This window comes from Gobio gobio (assembly GCF_949357685.1).
Source record: "Gobio gobio genome assembly, chromosome: 6".
NCBI classification, from domain to species: domain Eukaryota; kingdom Metazoa; phylum Chordata; class Actinopteri; order Cypriniformes; family Gobionidae; genus Gobio; species Gobio gobio.
This window is the reverse complement of record NC_137102.1, coordinates 43,735,064-43,760,616: the sequence shown is the minus strand read 5'-3', so window position 1 is coordinate 43,760,616 and position 25,553 is coordinate 43,735,064. Positions and strand designations below refer to the sequence as shown.

General features: G+C 38.8%; 1 protein-coding gene across 1 annotated transcript in view; it reads left to right on the top strand.

Moving 5' to 3' along the window:
- Nucleotides 1-204: 204 nt before the first annotated feature.
- The window catches only part of slc25a36a (solute carrier family 25 member 36a), a 36,862-nt gene continuing 11,513 nt past the window's right edge, over nt 205-25,553 (top strand). The window contains exons 1-5 of the mRNA XM_079818801.1: nt 205-638; nt 4,100-4,264; nt 7,543-7,620; nt 17,079-17,179; nt 24,708-24,774. Coding sequence (XP_079674927.1) covers nt 598-638; nt 4,100-4,264; nt 7,543-7,620; nt 17,079-17,179; nt 24,708-24,774 — 452 coding nt within the window. The 5' untranslated portion in view covers nt 205-597. The remainder of the gene's footprint in view (nt 639-4,099; nt 4,265-7,542; nt 7,621-17,078; nt 17,180-24,707; nt 24,775-25,553) is intronic.

The following is a 25,553-nucleotide window of genomic DNA, read 5'->3' as shown; positions in this document are numbered from 1 at the left end:
CCCTTTAAACAAACGTGCAAATATATGTGTCTTAACCTCTAAAAACGGGATAAATCAATATTTACGATTTATCAATTCCAAGAGATCATGTGAAAGGAGCATGATGGGGCGGGGGAAAATGCGTCACGCCGCAAAGCGACCAATCGCAGTCTCTGTTTTGCGGTTTCTGATTGGCTCGTAAATAGCGACTCTGGTGTCCATCTCAGTCAGCTCTTCTGCCTCTGAATCACTGGCACTACCGATTCTACACGGATATAGCTCCACAAAAAACGCGTCCCCTGCAACCACAACCTCGAAATCAGATAGCTGTCTGCGTTGTTTAAAAGAACAGAACGCGATAAATTAAAAGCGAACCCGCCAGAGGCAAAAAAAAAAAGAGGAATCTGCGCACATCGGCAGCCGTTAGCGGGTTGAGCTAGCAGCATCGCGCGACGCATCTCGCCCGCTAGACGTCGGGCTTAATAACTGTGTGCATTATAACGCGCATCCACATCCATTAAACTGAGACTGTACAGCAGAATCGCAGCGGGTTCGGCGGAGCTGTCCAGCTCTTGCTCGCTCTGCAGGCCTGGGTGTGGGTGCGGAGAATGCTAAAGGATGAGTCAGAGGGACACACTGGTTCATCTCTTTGCTGGAGGGTGAGTAACGTTAGCGAGCCTGATACAGACCGATCTATCACTGCTGTCAACCTGTCTCTTTGACGTTTTTCCGTTATAGTTAGGCTTGATTGTCCTTAAAATATAGCATGAGACACATTCATCACAGGTCGACCATTATAAAATGTCAGATAGATGTTCATTGAACATTGCTGTAAACAATCTAGCTAACGTTAGCTGTCTTCATGCTACAGATGAGCGATGCTTTATTTGTGAATGCAAGGTCATGCAACAGATGCATAATCTCTTCTGGTGTTGTCACAGAATCCTCTGGAACTCTCCAGACATGGCCGTTTTATGTTTAGCAGGAAGTGCTTTTGCTCTGATGCTTTTCACTCATGCTTTTTGCCTTGCAGAACGAGATTAGAGAGAGGAAAAACTCGAGGCTGCATGAATGTGAACCTGAAGCATATCACCGTTTCCTGTAGCAAATCAGAGGCTTTGTTGTAGGCCCGGGGTTTCAACTGTCAGCTTGATGCTGGATGTTTGACAGGGATCTCTCTAGTAGTACAGCTATTTTTGACTCCATTCTCATTCCTGCATGTCCCTGGCTGCTCTTTTGCACTCTGCGAGGCCCGTAGAAACACAATTGTCTTTGAATCAAAGGTTGCTACCTCGCCAATTTTCATTATCAGAAATCTAACAGAGATATGAGGGGAGTATATTGCTCTTTAACAAGCTTATATCTCTGAAGGTCATTTTATGACTTCGACCCGGGAGGGTGATAAGAGATCCAACAAGAAGCTTCTAATAACAGCGTAACGTGCTATCTGTGATCATATTCCTACGATGAGTTTAAAGCATTTCGTTGCCTATAGTATTAATGGGAATGTTTTTTGTTTAGGTCATTAATATATTGTCTGTGGCATGTCAGTATAACTGGTGATGAGCTGTATCTATAAGTATAAATGGATAGATCACCTGCCACTGAAACTGTGATAAACAAATCGATGGTTCTGTGATATAGATCATTACTCAGCAGTGCAAATGTAAATACCTTGTCAGTGCATAGCAATGACAGTTTTTATAAAAAATAACCCAATAACATTGACTTTAATTGGTAAAAAAAAAAATCTAGGGAAAGCATATTTTAGGTGGCGTGATTTGACAGCATATTTTTTTTGTTATCAGTCAGTATTGGCTATTTATTTGTCATCAAATACTGGCTATTTGTCGTGAAATACTGGTTATTTAATTGAACTCCCCTATTTTAAAGTTATTTTAGCACTAACTTGGCAGTGATAGATGAAGACTACTTTTTTTTTTTACATTATTTTCATAGCTATCCCAGCAAAATAGGAACTTCAAGTAACGCAAATGTAAGTTGATTGGACCAGGCCACCCATTAAAAAAAAAAGTAGTGTAAACACAGTTTATAGCCTATATATTTACTTCACAAACATGGAAAACAGCGATAGATGGACCGACGCTAAAGTCCAGGCACTTCTCTACCTTTACACTAAGAAGGGAATTCAACGCGACTTTGAAGGGACCAAGCAAAACATGATTATGTATTTCTGCTCAGCTAGCGACACTGGACAGCAACCACACAATAATGTGGTTGCGAATGCAACCAAAAATGGTCCTAGGGGAACATTTAGTTCTCTGGGGACTGCCCTAGTGGCTAGTTCCTATAAGTTAATTCTTATAACTACCCGGTGCAAAAAACCCTATTCAGACACTATTTTTTCATATATCAGATTTCAGACTTCCGTCACTTTTATTTGTGTCATACAAACAATTTATATTAGTTTTTGACAATGTATCTTAGGTTCTTGTACTGCTCATGGTAGTATTTGCTTCTGGATGTGTATGAAAATAATTATCAAGCTGTTAAAAACAAATCAGGTCATTCTTAAAGTCACAATAAAATTAAAATAAACATATTTTATGGAATATTGGCTACTTTATTATAAATGACGTATGTGTGAACATCATTATTTATTTATTTGTTTAATTCATCTCAATAGGGAAGAAAATATGATCGCAACTTCCGACTTTAAATGTACACAAATTCATTATAATTGACCAGTGACATTACAAAATGTACACATTTTGTCTATGAATAACATCACAAGTGATTCTTGTGTGGGACCCATTAGGCCAGTTTGGTCAGATGACTATCTTTTCGATCTTTTCAGTGGGATTGAGTTTCAATTTGGTTCAGGTCCCGTTTATGTGGGTCTGGTTACTTTAGCAAGACTTGTTAGTTTACACCTGCGAGTTTCAGCCCTTTGAACACCGCTGAGTAAACCTCAAGTTCAAACTTTTTTTTTGTTTTTTTTGGCTTCAAAACTAAACTAATCATTGACCAGGGGACTTAACTTTGGTGGCCACGTTCGCATTAACGCACGTCTTGCACCAAGAACAAGAAATTAAAGGCAGTTTCTTTTCTCTTTTCCCGGACGACTTCCCCTTTTTTTTTCAAAAACAAAGCTCTTTATGTAATAGTGTAGAATTCCATAAGTAACTGTGAATAATAAAAAAAAATCTAGTGGAATTTTTCTAATAGGCCTCTGCAGAGCTTTTTAGTAGGAGTGGCAAATGGGTTTTGCTCATGAAGTCGGCATGATCGTTCTGTTCATTGGCCAGCCAGAGAGAGAGTGAGTGAGAGAGTCAGTGTGTAAACCTTAGCAGCAACAAACCAGAGGGCTGCATATCTGGGACAAAGTTCACAGCTGCTTCCCTGTATGTGTATCTTTTGGAAGGCGGCACAAAAAATAGACCTTCAGAGGTTTAGAACACAAGAATTCAGTTTTGAGGTCAGCAGGTTTAGCATGTCATCGACATTAAGTGCTCCCTTTGTCAACTTCATGCACACATAAAAGCTGGGAATGTGTTTGAGGATTGCCCTATTAGTTTTATTGACCGGTGTCTTGTCAGACCTTGACATTTAGTTACATAATTGTAGGCATCTTGTTTGTAGTCAATTTGATGCTTTATAAAGTCAATTAGGGAAAACCCATCTACTGAGAAGTGTCTGCGGTTTATACACTGCTGCATGTAAATTGTTTTAGGTCTTGTTTGTTGGTCTTGTCTGGGCCTAACCTCCTGATTTGTTGCATATGGGGTCAACCTTTTTTCTGCTTCCCCTGCTGTGTATATGCACACAAGCAAATACATGTTAAACTTGACCCACATACTGATGTAAATGCAGCCTCGACTAACAAGTCTAATCATTGTGCTAGTCAGCGAAAGGAAAAATGCTCTGACACTTAAAATGCAGCACAGTTTATGCCAGCAGCTTTTGCCTTTTTAGATCCAGTTGTGTTTTTTTGACAGAAGCAAACTGTATTTTAATTCTTGGACTAAACATTTCAAAATGGTTTAAAAATGTGATTTTTTTTTTCCCCCACAGTGGCAATTAACTAGTTTTTCAGTACAAATTATATTGCTTAAATAGAAGTGGATAATAAATAATTTTCCTCTCTCTCTCTCTCTAGCTGTGGTGGCACTGTAGGTGCAATATTGACATGTCCATTGGAGGTGGTGAAGACGAGGCTGCAATCTTCTTCGGTGACTTTTTACATCTCTGAGGTTCAGCTCAGCACTGTGAATGGGGCCAGTGTGGCCCGTGTGGCCCCGCCAGGGCCTCTGCACTGTCTCAAGTGAGTACTTCAAAACCCAACCTCGCAAAACCTGGCTTATCATGCTGCAGGGCATTTAAACCAGTGTTGTGAATGTATCAAAAACTGTGAAAACTAGCAAATTGGGATGCACTGAAATGAAACTTCTTGGCCGAAGCTGAATAATAATAAAACACTTGGCCGAAGGCCGAAGCAAAATTTGATTATTTAAAAAAAAAAAAGGCAATTTTTTCTCCATTGCATAAATTAGCTTTTTTACTATTTTGTCTTTTACAAAACAACAATTTAAAAATATTTATTTAACACTGAACATTTTTAGCATTCCAGTACACATTATACAAACAAAGCACAATATAACTTACAAAAAAAAAATATTGACAAAATGAAAATACACTGAATCCGTTTGAAGCTTTGAAGAACCGGAATAGTTTTTTCCGCCAAATGTTCAAACATTTTCGTTTTAGTTTTCGTCAAATAAAAATAGCAGGCCTACCTCAATCCACACCTTGGATGGTTTTTTTTTTTTTTTAAATGAACTGTCTAAGTGATGTGGGTAAGTCTGGAGTTGACAGTTAGACCCGCGGCAGAAAACACCCTCTCAAGCCTTGTTTATACTTTGGTCTGGCTCCACAGCACGAGCCTCCGATGACTGCGCGCGTGCCTTGTCCTTTTGGGGACGTGTTTATACTCGACACGCTCGCCGTTGTGCTATTCTTTGAAACGACAGAGGGCGACTCAGAGTAATTGTTCTATAAACCATCAAGAAACGGGGGCGAGAAGAACATTTGTGACAATGTTTACTTTAGTAAACTTTACCAAAACCACACTACGAAAAGCCTTAAATAAGGCTTCAGATGGCACTATTGCCCCAGGAATACAGAGAGAACGCCTCGCTAGAGTGGCCAGCCTTGGGAAGTGCCTTTCATTTGCTTTCCACCAGTCTAGAGCTTGTACTACTGCTGTATTTAAATACCGCGTAGCATATTTTGCAAGTAACTTTCGTCGCCCTTTCCGTCTAAAGTGTCCCACACAGTAGACCTAGTTTTCCATCGCTTCATTTTGCGAAATATGTCTGTGTAGACACGTGTGGTTGCACGTGTCGACGCGCCCCATGAGTTAACAAATACAGCATATTTTTCTTTAACCAAAAAAAAATGTTTAAGCCGTTTAACTGATAGTATTAATTGGCCAAAATTCGTACTTTCGGTTAACGGACCGTTTTCGTAAACGGTCAATATGAGCATCCCTAGTGGATGTAATTTCTGAAACTTTACTTTACACATGGCTGTTGGCCATGAAAAACAAAACTTTTATTCAAATTCTGAATAGATTATATATAAAACACACAAAGTGCTCCTTTTATAATCACTAAAAAACAGTCACTCATCTCAGTTCATCACAATCTTACAAAGTTCTGTTATAATCAATGAAGCGGTCTACACAGACTGCACAATAAATCTCTTATTTGCATCATTTCTGTACTTCGTTTGTTATGATAAGAGCATTTGAGAGCATGCAGAACTTGGCATTGAACAAATATTTTGCTGTTTTGAGGATTGAGTGAATTCTGACCAAATTAAACACCTCTGATTGGCCGTTGCATTCAAGGGATCAACAGACATGTCTGTGATTTGCTACATTACTCAACGCTGCAAAAACACATAAATAGAAACCTTTGATGCTCTCCAGAGCACAAATTCGCACTGGAAGGTTTGCCAAATCTGTTTCGCCAATATGATATTATACATTTTTTAACTGAGGGTGCCCTTGCTTTCGATTGAACCCCTCTAGAACCCCAGTAGAGCCAGCATTCTCACATCACTAGCTTTAAATAGGCAACTTAAATGGCTTACAAATGCGTAGTCCTGCCTAGCTGGATATAAAAATACAAATAGATCTTAACAATCATGACATTTAAACATTAGTTTCAGATTTTGTGAGTATTTTTTTCATATTGTTCCAATCGCTTGAGCTACTAATGTTAACATCCTCTCAGCCTTGTCGACAAACATACTGCTGTTCTCTACTAATGCAGCATCTAGTCAACAAATTAATCAATTTAAAATATGACAACATGTTCTGTATACATACCTTTTCATTGTCCAAAATGTTAAATCGGCATCTGATGTATTCCGCTGTCAAAACAAACACCACAAGGCATGATAGTTTTTATTTCATTTCTAGAGGCCGCTTTCGTACTGTGTAATGACAGCGGACCTTTCTCATTTGCTCCCGCGACATACGCAACTAGGAAAAACTATTGGTGTGGCTTATTGCCAATGAATATGCAAAAGCGATATATCAGTCAACATCTATTCTGTAGTTACCGTAGAGGCAAGAGTGTCAGAATGAAGAGAGAAAAATGGAGAATGTTTCTCAATGCCAGCGTCATTCCTTAATAGCTTTAGAACATACCCATGTTCTATTAAAATGGTTGCTGGCCTACCATGAAGGGCAGTTGAATTGCTTTCATAACTGTTATTGACCCTTATGTTGCAAAACATTTTACAAAAGTCTTTGTACAGTCATTCACATTGGCATATGGCTATTAAATTAATAGATGAAGTTGTATACTAAATTCATACATTTTATAGACTGAGAGTACATTCTGTTTCTATTATTTGGCTCTCTGAGAGTAGTCTTGGTAGTTTTTATGAGTGCTCTACAAGCCACATTTGGTAGTATTTTGGCGAAATGTTGCAATGCTAGGGTTTCTGGGTGTAGCCTTGCTGTCTTTTCCAGGGTTGGAATCACTTTTCTTGGCCTCTGGCAAGCAGTAGTATACAGGCCTATTGTATTACTCCAGAATTAGAGGGAATAAGTAGGTCAGAAGAAAACGAGTTACAGATGCAGTGTTTTTTAAAATACTTTTGAAAGAAGAATTCTAGAAGAGTCTGAACATGACAATTGAACATGCAATTCCAAAAGCAAAACATTGACTTATCACCTAGTTTGTATAATGCTGATCAGCACGACCCCGCCTCCGGATTTATTGAACGTTCTCAGAGACCTTATTTGACTGCTGTCTGTACTGTATAGTTTAAACAGTCACATATGCAGTTACACACAGCAGATAGCACTGATTAAGGTACAGCTTTGCATTGGTTCTCCCAATTACCTACTTCATCTCAAACCCTTTGGTTGGTCTGCATAACTTATTGAAGATGGTGCAGCAAGTGTTAAATGTCATTGCAACAACATGTTACATTGTTAAATCTTTCATTTTTAATGATTACCATAGTGGCAAGGTTGCTACACGGTTATGTATCCTGTTTTAACACTCTCTGTATCTTTCTCAGGTTAATACTGGAGAAAGAAGGTCCTCGCTCACTCTTTAGGGGCCTGGGGCCCAACTTGGTGGGAGTGGCTCCATCCAGGTATGACCCGTATACAAAAACACAAATGTTATAGAGTGCAACAATGGCCGTCCACTTTTTCAGCTGCCCTGGTTCTGGAAGTATTTTTCCCATTCATTCTTCCCAACAATATTGTCTTTCTCTTAAAGAGTTATAAGCCATGAACAAAAATGTCTAGCTACTAGGTGAATCACAACATTACTGATGCAGTGTATAGCTTTTTATTTCTTAAACACCCATTTCGGAAAACATATCCCATGGCTGTATTCCATGGCCAAGATTCATCTGGCTCAAATTGTGAAAGAATGGTTCAGGGAGCATGAGGAATCATTTGCTGGAGTAGACTTTACAGAGTGGTCCCATTCTCCCATTGTCATCACAAGATCACCCTAACCTCTTGATGGAAATAAATGTTGTGATGTTGCATAATGTTGTTGAAACAATGCCATGATGAATCAGGGTTCCCACTCGTCCTGGAAAACCTTGAAAACCTGGAAAATTGATGACAAATTTTCCAGTCCTGGAAAACATATGGAAAATTAGAGAAAATGTAAAATGTCCTGGAAAATCTTGTTGCTGTCTGGGAAAATTCTTTAAAAAAAAGTTATTTCTTTAGCCGAGTATAAAGAGTTTATCGCTGGCCCAAACAATTAGCACTAGTTGCAGAAAGCACATGTTCAGGAATGCTGAGTTTGATGCGTGTGAGTAGTATTTTGAAAAATGATGTTTAGTCTTGTTGCCACTTGCAGCGGTTAGCTAATGCTAATGCTATAACTGCTCAAATGTATGCAGTGAATGTTAACTCGTAAGCTGCTCCCTAATCACATCATTTTGATATAAAGTCACATTTGTGTTATATAGTCAGAATTGCGTGATATAAACTCGCAAGTCTTTTCTTCACAATTGACTTTTTTGCGCAGTTGCGAGTTTATATCTTGCAATTCTGACTTCTTTTCTCAGAATTGTGAGATCTAAACTGCAATTGCAAGTTATAAAGTCCAATTCTGAGGAAAAAAGAATTGCGATAATTTTCGCGTATGTATCACAAATATGTAAACTCGCAATTGCGAGAAGGTCAGAGTAGCGAGATAAAATTTAAATTGTGATATTGAAAAATGCTGGATTGTTAAGTAATGGCAATAAACTGGACGGCTTTTAAAGACTTAGAAAGCAATATTTGGCATGATTCTTGTCTTTTATTCCCGCCGTAGAAAAATTGAAAATATCCTGGAAATGTTCTGGATAATGGTTGCTGAAAAAGAGTGGGAACCCTGTGAATGCACTCACTTATCAAAGCTTAAGGCGGTTCAACAAAATATTAGCGTGTACAACGATATCTATATACCGATTTACAGAATCACGGTAAATGTAGCTTTTCGCCTGAAATTCCACATGAATATTGAAAAAATAAGTTTAAATAATGTGGGTTGATGCCTTAAAGAAAAGCATGTTACAACCTTGTATTTCAAAGTAAGTCTGTCTTTAAAGGTTTAGCTGTAAGTTTTCGTTTTTCGTATTTCCCTATGGAGAAAATGAATGGGATTTTTATTTATAACTGTTTTATTGTGTGTCTGTGTGTGCATGTGTCTGTGAATTTTGCTTCTGCCTATTAATCTTGATATGCTTAAAAGGATCTTCGTTTTGTAAGAAACCTTAATATCAACGTGTGATACTATAGATTAATGGAAATCTGAGTTTGCAAGTAAGTCCATCAGAAAATATTAGCTGTAACTCTCATTTTCTGTTGCAAACGTATGTGTTTGAATCATAAAATGTTTCATTTCAGCCTTGGAATAATAAGTGTTTGTTAGGGATCGGCCGGAGATCGGTATCGGCCGATAATCATATTTTACGACTCGATCGGTACTCACTAAACTTGGCCAATCTCACGAAACCGATCGCAATTTGATGACATCCGCGCGTGAGGACCTACATGATGCTTGGGGACGTACATGACGCGTGGGATAGGAGCAAATATTCAAACGAGAGCTTTGAAGGCCGAAGTGGAGAAGGGGTCCATGTGAACAGTAGTTGAACATGGGTCAGTCGGTCTTAAAGGGTTAGTTCACCCAAAAATGAAAATTCTGTCATTAATTACTTACCCTCATGTCGTTCGACACCCGTAAGACCTCTGTTCATCTTCAGAACACAAATGAAGATATTTTAGTTGAAATCTGATGGCTCTGAAAGGCCTCCATTGGCACAATGCACGGTACACTCTCAAGACCCTTAAAAGGTACTAAAGACGTCGTTACAAAGTCCATCTCACTACAGTGGTTCTACAATAACTTTATGGAGTGACGAGAATAGTTTTTGTGCGCAAAAAAACCCCTAAATAACGACTTATATAGTGATGAGGATTTCAAAACACGGCATCATGAAGCTTCGAAGCGTTATGAATCAGTGAGTCGAATCATGATTCGGATCGCGTGTCAAACCGCTGAAATTTGGCTATCCAAACTGCTGAATCGACTCACTGATTCATAACGCTTCGAAGCTTCATGATGCCGTGTTTTGAAATCGTCATCACTATATAAGTCGTTATTTAGGGTTTTTTTGCACACAAACTATTCTCGTCACTCCATAAAGTTATTGTAGAACCACTGTAGTGAGATGGACTTTGTAATGACGTCTTTAGTACCTTTTAAGGGTCTTGAGAGTGTACCATGCCATTGTGCCAATGGAGGCCTTTCAGAGCCATCAGATTTCAACTAAAATATCTTAATTTGTGTTCCGAAGATGAATGGAGGTCTTACGGGTGTCGAACGACATGAAGGTAAGTAATTAATGACAGAATTTTTATTTTTGGGTGAACTAACCCTTTAAGGGATGGGCGAACGCCGTTCGGAAGGGAGTTGGCTTCAGATCCCTGAACCCGGAGCGTCGGAGACGGGCGCCGCGAGGCGCCCAGTGCGGTAATGCAAACAAACCTGGAGAAGCTGGCGAGAGCCCCGGGAAGAGTTCTCTTTTCTTTGTGAAGGGCAGGGCGCCCTGGAATGGGTTCGCCCAGAGAGAGGGGCCTGTGCCCTGAAAAAGCGCCACGGTTCCTGTGGCGTCCGGTGAGCTCTCGTCGGCCCATGACGCATGGGGACTTAAAGGGCACCTATTATGCAAAATCCACTTTTACATGATGTTTGAACATAAATGTGTGTTGACAGTGTGTGTAAACAACCACCCTAACGATAAAAATCCACCCAGTATTTTTTTTTAATCCCCAAAAATCATAAGCAGTGTTTCAGAACAAGCTGTTCTCAGATTCTCTGCGGTGTGAAATCACACTGCAAAGGCCCGCCCGCAAGGTTTGACTGACACTGCCATGCAGCTCATTTACATTTAAAGCGGTACAAACCAAAACAGCGCTTTTTATAGACAGGCCTCAAAATGACATTTTCAACACGTTATAATAACTTATCTGTGGGGTATTTTGTGCTGAAACTTCACAGACACATTTTGGGGACACCCAAGACCAATATGACATCTTGTAAAAAGGGGCATAATAGGTGCCCTTTAAATGATTTGGCGCCGCACGGTTGTGGAATTACTATGACGTTTCGAGAAACCATGAATAATTTGCTATATGCTGTGTACTAGGCCTATGTTCCAAAGAAATCTCGTGTGGAGGAGCATTGTATTGGACAAGTTACATCAGACTTCTCCATTTTAGGAGATTTAAATGTTTATTTTGTCCTCAACATTTTACTATTGGACAATGTTTAAACAAACATTGTGGGCTGCATCAGACTGCTCCATTTTTTTTTATTTTTATATTAAGTATCCTGATATGCATAGTGTTATGCAGAAACCTCATTTTAAAGGCATATTACAATGTTCACTGTATAATGCATACTTTTTGTGATTATTTAGTACCCTGTTAAAACAATAGTTACATTACATAATTACTATAAAAATTAGGGGTGTAACGGTTCGCGTATTCGTACCGAACGGTTCACGGGGTGAGTTCCAAATGGAATCAGTATTCCCTATTTGATCATCCCTATGTGAGCAGGACACGGGAATCAGTATTCCCTATTTGATCATCCCTATGTGAGCAGGACACGCGTGTGCCGTATGTAGCAGTTTGGAATGCACTTGGCAAAGGGAGCGGCGTAAATTCCTCATTATCTTCAGCTGGGATGTTCCCGTGACAACGCAGCGCCGGCATAAATAAATATACAATTCATATTTTTAAGAGTTATATTACTTTTTATATACAGTATTACAAAGCATATTTTTATAAACATTTTAAAATAAAAAATTTTTATTTTTATTTGCAACAGTTAGGCTAAAAAAAAGAAAATGATGCAGATAAAACTGCGACATCTGCTGCAGTGTTGCCAAGTTCATACATGTCCGCAGGTTGAAGCGACCCCAATTGTGTGATATTTAGCACCGGGAATGCGTATTTCAGCAGGAAACCCTGCCAAAAAGACATATATTTTACCCCCCATAAGAGATTTTTACCAAAAAAACCCCACTGAAATGAGACTGGGCTTGTTTTGGGCTAGTTTTGAGTAGCGATTGGGCGGGTTTTGTTGTGAATATCTGGCAACCCTGATCTGCTGACGGACACTGTGCTGCGTTGTCACCGGAACATCCCAGCTGAAGATAATGAGGAATTTACGCCGCTACCTTTGCCAAGTGCATTCCAAACTGCTACATACGGTACACGTGTGTCCTGCTCACATAGGGATGATCAAATAGGGAATACTGATTCCATTTGGAACTCACCCCGTGAACCGTTCGGTACGAATACACGAACCGTTACACCCCTAATAAAAATGTAACAAAAATATAATAAAGGCAACATCTATAGTATTTATTTTTTTTATCTGAAAAAAGGTTAACGGTGATCAGTGAGCTTACAAATCAGTGAAGCATTGGAATCGGGATCGGTATCGGCCGATCACCATGACAAGAAATCGGTACTCGGTATCGGCTGCAAAAATCCTGATCGGAGCATCCCTAGTGTTTGTTTTTGGGTTTGTGTTCCTCACTGTTTCCTGTTGGGATTTGCTTTATTTCCTCATTGCAGTCAAGATGGAAGAGAAACAATACTGTTTTTTTTCCCGTCAAACTGTTACATAAGGGCCTGATGATCATGTCTCATTGCTCTAATCTCAGTGTATCATCACCAGGGGAGCATGTCACTGTCTTATAACAGACTAAACTGGCTATGGGTACTCTGCTGTCACACTGCTCACTTAGTTACTCACTCTGACAGTTATGAGTTTGTAACTCAACTGTAGTTTGTGTAGTGAGTGGATTACAAAATCTATAGCGCTTACTAGATCTGTTCCAAAACCTAGTGAGCTGCCCATGGATGCTACATTTTACTGTTTTCGAAAATAGCTACTATGTTCAGTAGTGTCTGTGGAAGTGTTTGCGTTCTCTGCTTTGGATGAGTGTATCGACTCTTTAACTCCAGTAAATATTCCCTCTCTCCCTTATGAATCAGTTTGTTCATTGACTGCAGTGTCATCATTATGCTACAGACTAGCTGCTCTCATGCCCTCATTCACTTGAGCTTTATGTGCATGTCTGTGCAGTTTAATCGCATTTATATTGGTATGTGGGAGATGGTGTTGCAACTAAACCACTTAAAATATCTGGATTTCAGTGTTTGCACCCTTTTCATGCTGTACAAGGTGTGTGTGTGTGTGTGTGTGTGTGTGTGTGTGTGTGTGTTTGTGTGTGTGTGTGTGTGTTTCTCCCCATCTGTGCATGTGTTTCTCAGCATTCCTGTCCTGTGTGTCCTCTGCCATCACAGCTGGAATGGCTGCCTCGTGACCATTTGCGTTACATAAAGATTAAATGCACGCGTAGGTAGAAATAACTCGGTTGGCTTGGTATGTGCTTATGTTCATGTAATAGTTTTTAAACCATTATTAATTCCAGCTTTTTTAACCAAAATCCAATTTGAGGTTATGTAATTTCCTCCCGTGAAGGTCACGTTATTTTATTCAGATGGCCAAATTAAGCCATGCACCAAAATACATCATTATTACTCGCACATGATTGGCAGATGTTTAGACTGGGATCTGATTGGCTGTCAGTCAAACGTAGAAGGACGCTGATCGGCTGTCTTTTTGAAGAGGCGGGAAGAAGCATGTGCTATAAGCATCTCATCAGGAAACAAATGGCTGCTTGGCTTGTTGGCAGGTCACTCAGTGAGGCCTTAAAATGCACTGTGTGTGAGTGAATTATGTAACCTAGATTAAAGCAAGGGGAAAAAAAACCTTCCCACTGAGGAAGGCTTAAATCCTACATCGGATATTTTCATTTTCATAATCCGTGGATTTTTTTGTTTCAGCATTTGCCCTGTCTAAGAAAATAAATCTGGCAGCTAATACAGGACATTTGATCTGATGAGCATGACATACCTCTGCCACATCACCCCCATTAGCTTTGTCATATGCAAAGTAGAGCAGTATAGAGCATATGCACATCAGTCATTTTGTTTTGTTTGAAGCTGTGTTGTAAGGGGGATGTACGGTCAGCCAGTCATTCTCAGAAAATACCCCTACAGGATGTTCCGTTCCGTCTCACACAGTTGCGTCCGGACAGCTTTCAAAGTATACTCGACCAGGAATGGATGAGTTTGACACATACGCAGTACAATTGCTTTTTTATACCCTATCAGACGACAGAGGGCAGCACTGAGTCGTGTCATTTACAGGACATTCGCTCAGAAGGATAGAAGAAGAAAAGCAGCATAACACTATCCTGACAAATCGGTTCCTCCCTTGAAATCAGGTCTCCCCAAACTGTCAGTTAATGAGTATATAGAAATTCTATTATACAAATATATAAAAATTATATACAAATTATATTAATTTAAAATACACATAGCTTACTATATAATGCGTACAAAAGCATAATAAAACAAATTGAGCGTAATTAAGTATTAAGTGAGTAATTGAACATCGTTCGTTTGTTTTATTTATAGCTGAAATATTTGGATCTTTATCACTTAATTTAACACATAATTACATTAAAGATGATTGAGAATATATGTAGGGTAAGTGCAAATGTGTGTATAAACTAAGCTATCAGGCTAATCGCTTATCTGTATGCTATGCTAGTATATAAGCTAACTAATACTGGCATAACTGGTCATTATAACATAGGCTGAATCCCAAATGGCACACTTCTATGCAATTTTGGTCTTGTGGACTTCCAATTTATGCCTGTATTAATTAGCACGTGTCCGTTAAGTCCATGAGACCGTAGGGTGTCCCATTCAGCATTTTAGGCTTCAGAAGTGTGCTTACGAGCACCCCACTTTGCGGCCGTTATGCGCCCTAGATGCGTACTTCAGCTGAGCCCACAAGTTTGCGAGCTACGCAGAGGATTTTACCCGACAGTCAAAGCAGCGTTACGTCACAAAAGTGCGGACTCAGAGGAAGACTGTGAGGGTTTAGAGTGCCATTTGGGATTTAGTTGTTGAAACGGCATTTATCATAACGTGATTTTGTAGGAATTAGGGCTGAAAATTGTAGGAAAATCGGTTTTCTCTTCAACATCTGCCGACGCTCCCCTCTGGGCTCCCGTAGTTCCGAATGGGCTCAGTCCTGCCCCCGCGTATTTGCCATAGAGATACACAAACAACAAGGACAGTGTCATCTTACAACATACAGTGTTATTCGTAATTGGTTCGTTTTTTCAGAGTCAGTAGCAGAACAAACAATACCCTGTTCAGCGCAGAATTCTCTGTTATAAACCACAGATATCAGATCAAACAGAGCTGACGTGGAGACCAGGAGAAACCATTGAGCCATGAATGAAGTTTAGGGGTTTCAGTCCACAAATCATAAACATTCATCATGGATTTAATGTAGTAACAACACCACATGGTATTGTGGAAGAAATGTTAAAGGTGTGGACCACTTTGTGGCAAACAAGCACTTTTATTTAAAAAAAGACATGAAATTACCACTATAACCAGTAGATGGCGGCATAGGAGCACTTATTGACTTATTAGCCATTTCCACTCTCTTATACATGGACAAAAGTAGGAAGTCACTAAATTACTCAGAAACCAAGTAAAGAGCGCTTCTTTAATAGGCACTGAAGCTGTCGGTCAGCTCAGTGTGATTACTATAAAAGAACAATGGTAACCTATATTTAATAAGAGCAGAATATTAAAGGAACTGTATGTAAGAAATGTATTTCAATTAATCATAAAATCGCCCTGATATGTAACTAGACATTAAGAAATCATGTTAATTTCAAATATTTTTATCGCTGACAACAGTAGTCCGGCCAGGATATTAACATTTAAAAGTGAAGTTGCAGCCCTCAACTGATGTTGATGTTGACATGTTGTGTTTTGGCCTTAAGCGCCACCCTACAACTATCTACCAATCACGAAGTCAGTATGTGTCTCGGCATCCGGGTTGCCAGCTCTGCTCTAGTTACCACAGCTGCAGCTACAAACTTTATGGATAAAAATTAAACTTTACGAAACCTAAAAGACCTCGTTATGAATCAGAAAAACGTTGTGACAGTGAAAAAAAAAAGAACTTGCTGTGTAGGACTCGTCACTAGCCATTGGAAGCTCCTCGTAGCAGCCTACGTTCCTGCTGGATCCTGCAGCCTATCTGGCAACCTCGAGTCAGGGGGAGGGGGAGAGGGGATACACTGCTCTACAGTAATTTGAAAGTGATTGCTGTACCAGTTTTGGCCACAATCTTACATACATTTCCTTTAAAAATTTCCCCTATAATTTTTGGCACATTACAATTAACTGTTGTTAATAAAAGTTAATTTTATCTGCATATCAATTCATAAACCTTTGACTAGTTTATTCACATGCTGAACGTTTTGGACTCCAAGGATGTGCTACCAGCGCCGCAAATATTTTACAAATACAAAATAAAGTTAACTTGTTTTTAACAATTTCTTTTTAAGTATGAGCGGAAAAATCGATTTAAATCGTAAATAGAAATTTGGGGATTTTTTTTTTTAGGCCATATCGCCCAGCCCTAGTAGGAATTGTAATCAGGCGCTAAAGAGAGTACCTATTAAAAGCAATTTGAACCAATGGGATCGCTTGGGTTCCTAAAGGAGACTCGATGTCGGGCGGGACCCAATTTGTCACTACACCGCCATTGACAAGAACCAAAACAAAAGCGAAGGAAATGCTACATTGTTTTACTGTTTTGTATCACTCTTTCCCCACTCTTCTTTGACTACTGCACAGTACATCACAACTGTGCGTTTTAACACCTAGTGGACTCTTCTGTCTCAACATTCACCTCGCGAATGCGCCGTTGTACGCACACCGCCTAGGCAGATGTCCGCAGACGTCACATGGACAGTGTGCAGACAACACTTCCCACAAATATTAATGTGAAAACAGCTAAAAATATTTCTTCTTTGAATAAAGAAAGAAAGATTTTTGTCCTTCCACTTCTAATAACCACTGAAATATTGAAATCCTCAATAGCAATTTCTGTTCATTTCTGTTTTGTCCACAGAGCAATATATTTTGCTGCGTACTCCACAGCAAAAGAGAAGCTGAACAATGTGCTTGATCCTGACTCCACACAGGTGCACATGCTGTCCGCTGGTTTAGCAGGTAAGAGTCCCAGCAACATCTTTCACGTAGATGCATTTTTTTGACTTAAGTTTGCATTGGCTCTTTTGGTTGTATTTCACACACTGAACTAAAATAATACTCACCTCTTAGTGTGCACAAACAAGAGAATGCATCATTGGGGTGTTTATAACCGATGTTTGTCAGACGCTTTTGTTTTTAGCAATTACAGCCTTATTACGATAACATGTTTTATCCTAGTGACCATCTAGTACAACTAGGGGAATTTAGCCATGGTATTTGCCTCGTGTTTTGGATTACCTTTTTCAAGGTATGACAGCATCTAGACCGAAAGCACAATTAAAGACTTTCAGGATCAAAATACAGACATATGTAAAGCTAATCATTTAAAGAAATATATATTTGTTTTCTCTCTTTGTCGACTCTCTTAGTCTCAGTTTGATCAATTAAAATATTAATTTACAGAATGTAAGCAACACTGAAATAATCTAGAAAAATATAAATAGTATTTTTAGAGCATTTCTAAAACGCATAGGCTAACTTTCAAGCATGTTATAGCTACTTGAAAGCTTGCTAGCAATATTGCATAAAAAGATCCTCAAAGTTTGGATTGTGCTTTCCTTTCCCAGTTTCTTTTTTTTTCCTTTTTTTGTTTTCTTCTACCTTTTGAGGGCTGGAGGACATAAGTCATTACATGCCAGTGTGCTACTAAAAAGTCTGGCTTCACACGCTGTCTGTGCTGTGTGTAGTAGCGGCCGCTAGCAGGGCGCTACGCTAACATGTAGAGTGCCATGCGCGGTGGGCAGCGGTCCTCGCGACTGACACGGGCGGGATCGGGACGCCTCAGGTAGTCACGTCTCTACTCACCGGTATGATCATGATTCTCCTAATGAATAATGATGATTAATAATAATGATGGTTATTTAATTTAATGTAGCCACTGTAGCTGGCTTGCAGTTCTTTTTTTTTTTTCTTTTTTTTTTACTTCCTTGTGATTATACAGTTTTGACACATGGCCCCCTTGCCAGCCTGTAACTCCCTATAAAGGTAAATTCAGTGAAAAACTACTTGCATTTCTTTCTTTTTTTGTCATTTAATTTCAATACTGAATGCTAACCTTGTCATTCGATTGCAGTGTGTAGGCCATGCCTTATTTTGCGCGATAACGTAAACATTCCTAGCATGTTCTGTCTGTTCATTGTTGATAAGAGGGGGCCACACGGCCTGATAAACCCTACAGATAGCCGTTGCATTACAAAAGTGGTTAAATATAGGTCCCTGAAGGCCTGCAATGGAAAATTGGCATCCGATTAGGGACAGGCCAATGAAATATTCATTACATGTGCCGCTCTCTCTTCTCAAAAGCATAGCTTTTTTCCTCTCTTAATGGCTCTTTCTATTGGCATCAGTTTACAGTTGCCGCTAGCTCAGTTCTTGCAACCTGATGCATGTCACGTATGGGCCACACATTGTTCATCATCGTGGTTAGGTTATGACTAAGTCATATAGAGCTAGATAAATTCATGGCTGTGATTAAACAGCCTTAAAAGTCACAGCAAGGCCTCTAAGATCAACAGTTTCAGACCGCTAAAAAATTAAATGGTGCATACATAAAGATGAATCCAAACTGTGAAAATTAATCTAGTTTGAACTTTAACATTTTGTAAAATGTTAGTCAGTATGTTTTCGTTTTAATGAAATTATTACTGCTATTCAGTAAGGATGCATTAAATTGATCAAAACACAGTAAAAGCATTTTTAATGTTACATTTTTAATATTTCAAATAAAATGTTGTTCTTTTGAACTTTATATTTATCAAAGAATCCTGAAAAAAAGTATCATGGTTTCCAGACAAATATGAAGCAGTACTGTTTTCAACATTGATAATAATAAATTGTCTTGAGCTCCAAATAAGCATTTTAGAATGATTTCTCAGGAGTAATGGCTGCTCAAAATTCATCTTTGCCATCATAAAAAGATATTAAAATAGAAAACATTTCCTACTTCAAAAACATTAAGAAATCATACTGTCCCCAAATGTTTGAATGGGAATTTCTAACCTTAATCAGATTAAGGATTTCACCTCCTTTCTACTAAACATCTTTTTTTTTTCTTCCATTGAAGCTTTTCTTCATTTTTCAGTTTAACTTAGTATAATTTGTAATTAATAAAATTCATTAGAAAATTGTCAGACCCTATAATATAAAGATATTTTTATTGTTGAAAAAAAAAAAATTAACCCCTCTCTATATGAACTAACATATTCAGCATTTAATTTTTGCGCAATAAATATTTTCCAAACAGCAGAACCTCAATTTAATCGCAATAGAATATCGGATTCAAAATTTCGTTTGGCAATGATTTTGCCAGCAGGAATGACAAGGTTAGCATTGGACTTTTACATGCACTGCTTCTGACCCACCTTAAAGTTATTGTTTATATAAACTTTGATCCTAGTTTGATTTTGTAGCTGTTTATATGACCCAGCATTGATAAAGCTCATATATGATCAAGATAAATAGTGTTATTGCAGCAAGATCAACTCTGTTCTGTACCTTTACTTTTAAAGTGGAAAAACACTGGTATAATGATGTCCTTTAAAACTCAAAAATTCTCTCTCTCTCTCTCTCTCTCTCTCTCTCTCTCTCTCTCTCTCTCTCTCTCTCTCTCTCTCTCTCTCTCTCTCTCTCTCTCTCTCTCTCTCTCTCTTGCTGCGTCCCAATTCGCCTACTTATACTACCTACTCTTTTTGTGAAGAAAAAGTACATACTTTTGAGTGTGTAGCAGAAGAATATGCAAGCTTTGGGACATACTACTTCGTCATCTTTAACGGACTCTGTTGCTTAGTTAAGTGCATCCTGTCACCGTTTAAACTGCCCTGTCAACCATCTTCACAGTTCAAATCCTCCACATTCAATTTGATTTCCTACCATATCGGAGAGAAATGTAGACAAACGTTGATCTGCCATTTGTGGGTCTTTAATGCAGAGACTCCTCTCGTGTTTGCAGTTTAAATATAATGATGCATTTAAAAGTTAATGTCTAAACGTATCAGTACAAAAGTTCACAATGCTGCTGCAGGTGAAATATAATGTATAATGTATAAATATAATACATTTCTTTTTGTCAGGTTAAATACTGATAATTGCTCACTCAAACCCCTTTATCTAACCGTCTCTACTTAAACGTCGGACTCGCGTAACCGCCATGTTTGCAGTTTTTTAACACTTTTTATCCGCCTTTGTAGTTCTGATCGAATCCTCGTCCATCTCGCAATGGGTTGTGGGCAATATCAGCCGTTCGAGTGCCCATCGATCTGCACTTCGAATTCTGAGCGGAAATAGTAGACCATCCGAGTATCTTTGGAATACTCTTTTCAACATACTACGATTTGGGACATACAAATTATTTTTTCGAATACTATTTAGTACGGATAGTATGCGAATTGGGACGCAGCGCATCTCTCTCTCTCTCTCTCTCTCTCTCTCTCTCTCTCTCTCTCTCTCTCTCTCTCTCTCTCTCTAACCATCTTTCTGTCTCTATCCATAAAAAAGGAAAGGAAAATGAAAGCACTCTTAATTGTTTAAATGGGTGGTGGGCAGGATGGAATGGTCATTGTTTGATGTTATTGATGGGCGGGGCTGGGATGGGGAGGTGGGTGGGGCTTAATGGGAGGTGGGCAGGGTTTATTGACGTGTTCCACTCCCTCATGGGTTTGACTTGACTCTGAGGGGCATGTGGACTGCTGCTTGTGACTGTGGTACAGAAAAGCCTGTGTCTATTTTAGGCCTTTACTGTAGCTTTCACCCTGCGTGAGGGTCTGTGAGCCAGCCTGCTCTGCCCCCCATATCTGCAGGCTTCGTCCTGCAGCTGTGAGGAGAGGAGCTTTGCCCCTCCCCTGTGAGTACTCGTCAGAGACACACTCTCTCTCTCTTACTCTCTTGTACCGATCTGTCATCCCCCTCCCCTTCACCAGTCAGTTGCCTTAGGCCTCTTACCCTCTCTAGAGCTTCTACTCTAGCTCAATAGACTTCTTTTGGTTTGTTTAGCCTAAGAAAACACTGATGTTTTACACTGTACTGTTAGAAATGCACATGAATACCTTCATCTCCAGTTGCCATTGTCTTATGCTCTCTTGTTTTTTTGTTCGGGGATATTTTGAGCACCCACAACACCAAGCACAGGCTTTGTGCTTCATTTTGCAGTTCCCACCAACATCAGACAGAATATTTTGCTGTTGCTTTTAATGCTGTTAATACAATGCTAGCACACTTAAATTTTTTAAGATGCACGTAACCTTAATTTGCATACACATACCTTAACGGCAAACAGGAATAAATTTGGACATTGACTACGTTTACATGCACCATCATAATGAAATTATAATGGCAATATTGCGATTTTAACTTCGATAAAACAAATGCAATTAAACTCATAATCGTTGGAACCTCAATTGCTTTAAACTAATGTTCCGTACACCGATTTTAATCGCAATAAACAGGCATTTAAACACCTTAATCGCATTATCACCGCTCTGACGAAAGTGTTCATGTGCTCGGACATATACGGATGGTGTGTGTTGTTCACACAACTTCATGAATGGACTCATGGACATTTATCCTGAAGTTTTTCCGCCACTCTGAATCGATGAATTATGTCAACACAGTCTCTGCTCCTTATCCTTATCCAGAGACGGCAATGTAGGCAACCCCAGATACAGCGGCATTACTATGTTCATCACGATGCCAAATAATATCCAATGCGTTCATTGAAATGGGTTTTAAATTTGACACAATTACATTAAAACAGTGGCGAATAACACACCTACTGTAACGTGAGTTCCTCTTTTGTGCTATGCAGGGCTTGACATTAACTTTTTTGCTCACCAGCTACTGTGTCTAGTGGTTTTCCAAAGTTACTAGCCACTCAGCATTTTCACTAACCACAATTTTAACATCAATACCATGGAATACCTGTAGATAATACATAGGCTGCCGTCACTTTAAGACCTGACGCACAGATCCGTTACACATGCATTTTTTTGCTTTCTCAACTGTTTACATTCTTTTAAAATATATAACTGACTGTGTTTACGTGAATACTTGCCAAGACCGACATATTGGCATTATTTTGTGTGTATTTGACAATTTAAGATAAATAAGCAATGAAAATGAACTCAATTTAGTACTGAGACGCAGCTTTATATCCACTCATTTTGGGTGTGAGCACAAAATCTGCAGGAATGAGTAAAATTATACCAAATACAGGCAATCCCAGGCCGAAATTCAAGCCCTCTAACACCAACAATATTCATCCGGAGAAAATTAAATGACTTGTGTGTCAACTCGCTGTCGGAGAGATGAAAGAGTGAGAAAACGCAGCTGGTATTGTGTATCTATTCTGCAGAAAAAGAGTATTGGAAACGTTTCAGATGTTTCAGCATTGATATCAACCCTCTACAATGCGAATAAATCACTCGCATATGCAAGTAAATCTTCCCTCTGGGCGACTAAATAATATCTATCATTAGCCGTTGGCTAAAAAATTCTCAGATTTGACTCGCCAGTGTGTGTGTTCGATGCTAAGTATACATTTAGCATCGATATATTTTCACTCGCTGAACACTCTGACTGAGCGCTTGAGTTTCGTTCTCGTCAAGTGATTTATACGATTTCAAATCAGCTCATCTGACGTGCTGTAAACTCTAGTGTGAAGGCACACAACACGAGAGTCTTACATACCACGCAAAATCGACATGCTACATGTTAACAATATTCTTTGTTGTATTTTCCTGTCAAAATACCAGAGTTCATTTAGAATTGTTCAGCTTTTAAGAACAAGCGGAATATATGCCGTTTTTTTCCGGTAGTGGGTGGTGTACTGATGCGCAAACGGCAATCTCATTGGTTGGCGCTCATCTTTTCCTGTCCCTGTTTTGATTTCATCAAATCAGTTTGAGCGAATGCTTACAACGTGATTAATATTCATGAACCCAGCTGCTCATCAATCCTTAGTGCATTGTATATTGTTATTAGTAGTAGAATTAGTATTATAATTATTATTAATAATTATTCAAATTTACAGAAACACTGAATGACCAACAATATCTTAAGCACAGCCACCAGTCCTAAGTTCAGTTAAATGACAAATATGCATTCATACATGGTTACCAAGTTTTAGTTTTCTAATAACTAAAGTTCTATCATTGAATAGTGCTTGATTATCATATCATAATATAGTCTAATGCTTGATTGACTGATGTTAATTTTACAAAGATATTGGTAAATTTGGTGGAATATTTATATATATATATATAAGTATATCAGTTTGGCGACTAAACTAAAACTATTTAATAGCCAAAGGCGATTCAATTGCCAAGGTGTGCGTAGAGGGTTGGATGGAAAAATGTATCTAAAAATTATATTTTTTTGGCAACACTACATTACACTTAGTTTATTATTTCAGATGCCTTTTTAAAAGTTTACATTTAAAATATTTATATATTATATATACCATTCAACTCGCCAAAGTGGCTAGTAGGAGTGACTGCTGAAATCCACCCCCATTTGGTGGGTGTTAATGTCAAGCGCTGGTGCTATACATTGGGGTATGTGAAGAATGGCGGTAAAATAACCACACATCTTAGGGAATAATCAGAATAATGAGAATTGCAAGTAAACTGGAGTGAAGAGTTTTGCTCTTGTTGTGTAAACATCTCAATGCATCTGATTATTGAAAAAAAATCGCATTATTGGTGCACATGTAAACGTAGTCACTGTTGTGCTAATCTCATTTACTAATATTTTGTCAATCTTGCCGGCATAGTACTCGCATGACATGCCTTTCAACTACATCACAGCGGTGGTATAATTCACTGCCCATGCTGTGAAAAACAGTCATTTATCTAACGTAAATAACAGTTTTTGTCGTTTGGCTGCAGTTATGTAACTGGATAGTGGTTCTTTTTATCTTAAAACTCTTTTCTCAAGTTTATCTCATTTAGCTTCCACTCGATCCATAAAATACAGTTTAATTCTGTGAGGATAGGGCTAAATATTCAAGAAGTAAAGCTACATTGGTTTTAGAGTCCTTTTATAGATGGAAAAACTGCTTAATGCTTTAGCTAAAAGGCCTTATTTACTACTGTGGCCACTTTAAGATGTGCTTATGGCTCTTTTACCTAAAATATTAAATAAGTGCCTAGTGGATCTGTAATGGTTTTCCTGACATCAGATAGTAATCGCTGTTAATGATGCTGGGCATTCCTAAGGGGATGTAGTTCATATCACAGTGCTGGTGTTTGAGATTGGTGTGACGTCCTGATATGATGAAACAATAGGCTAACAAGATTAATGTTCTACATTTTAAACCAAAACAAACCGGCCATAAGCATATTTTACAGAGGTCCACAGCACTTCTTTGAAGTGTGGAGTTTCTTTAGGGAAAGTTTGTTGTTCTAGAGTCATTAGACCTGCTGAATGTCCTGTGCTCTGAGTTACTTTGGCAATATCACTTCCAATCCTAATCTGGAACACCTCTTTTTCACAGGGTTCACTGCCATCACAGCAACCAACCCGATCTGGCTTATAAAGACTCGATTGCAGCTTGATGCCAGGTAAGTAATACTATTTGTTAAAAAAAAGTTATATTCAAAAGTTTGAGGTTAATTAGAAGTCTCTTATGCTCACCAAGGCTGCATTTATTTGATTAAAAAATACAGTAATATTGTGCAATATTTCATTACTCCAGTCTTTAGTGTCACAGGATCCTTCAGACATCACTGTAATACAGTATAATTATAAAGCTCTCAGTCTCATGCACAGCGCTGTCTAATCCAAATATGGGCATTTCCTTCGTGGAACTAACCAACCGAGAAAGTTTTCAGCCGAAAACCACATCTGATTGGTCGATGTGAATTTCTCACTACGTGATACGCGCTGCCGCTTCCTTGTGTATTCTTGTGAAAATGCAGACAACGCCGAAATCGGCTCATAAACGTTCACAGAAAAGACCAAGTAGCAAGAGGTAGTAAAAAGAATGTAAACAACAACAGATTAGACGATGAAACCCCATCAGAATTAGATTCAAATAGTTATAGATGGACATACAACAAACAGGGACAGTTCTTTTGCAGTTTTTGTGACTGTTGTTGTGTGTTTGTTAAGGTTGTTCTCTTCAGCTTAAAGCTACACTGTGTGATATTTTCCCCCATCTAGTGGTGAACTTGTATATGACCATCCAGTGAATTTTAGTTTCTGTTCTGTTAAATTCCGATTTCGTTTTAACTCCTACGGTGGCCGATTTAGTCCAAGATTAATATGGCTTCCAGTTCGACCTCGTCCACATTCGACACGGTGCCTGATATTCTGTGCGCACGCGCAGTGGGATGGTTGG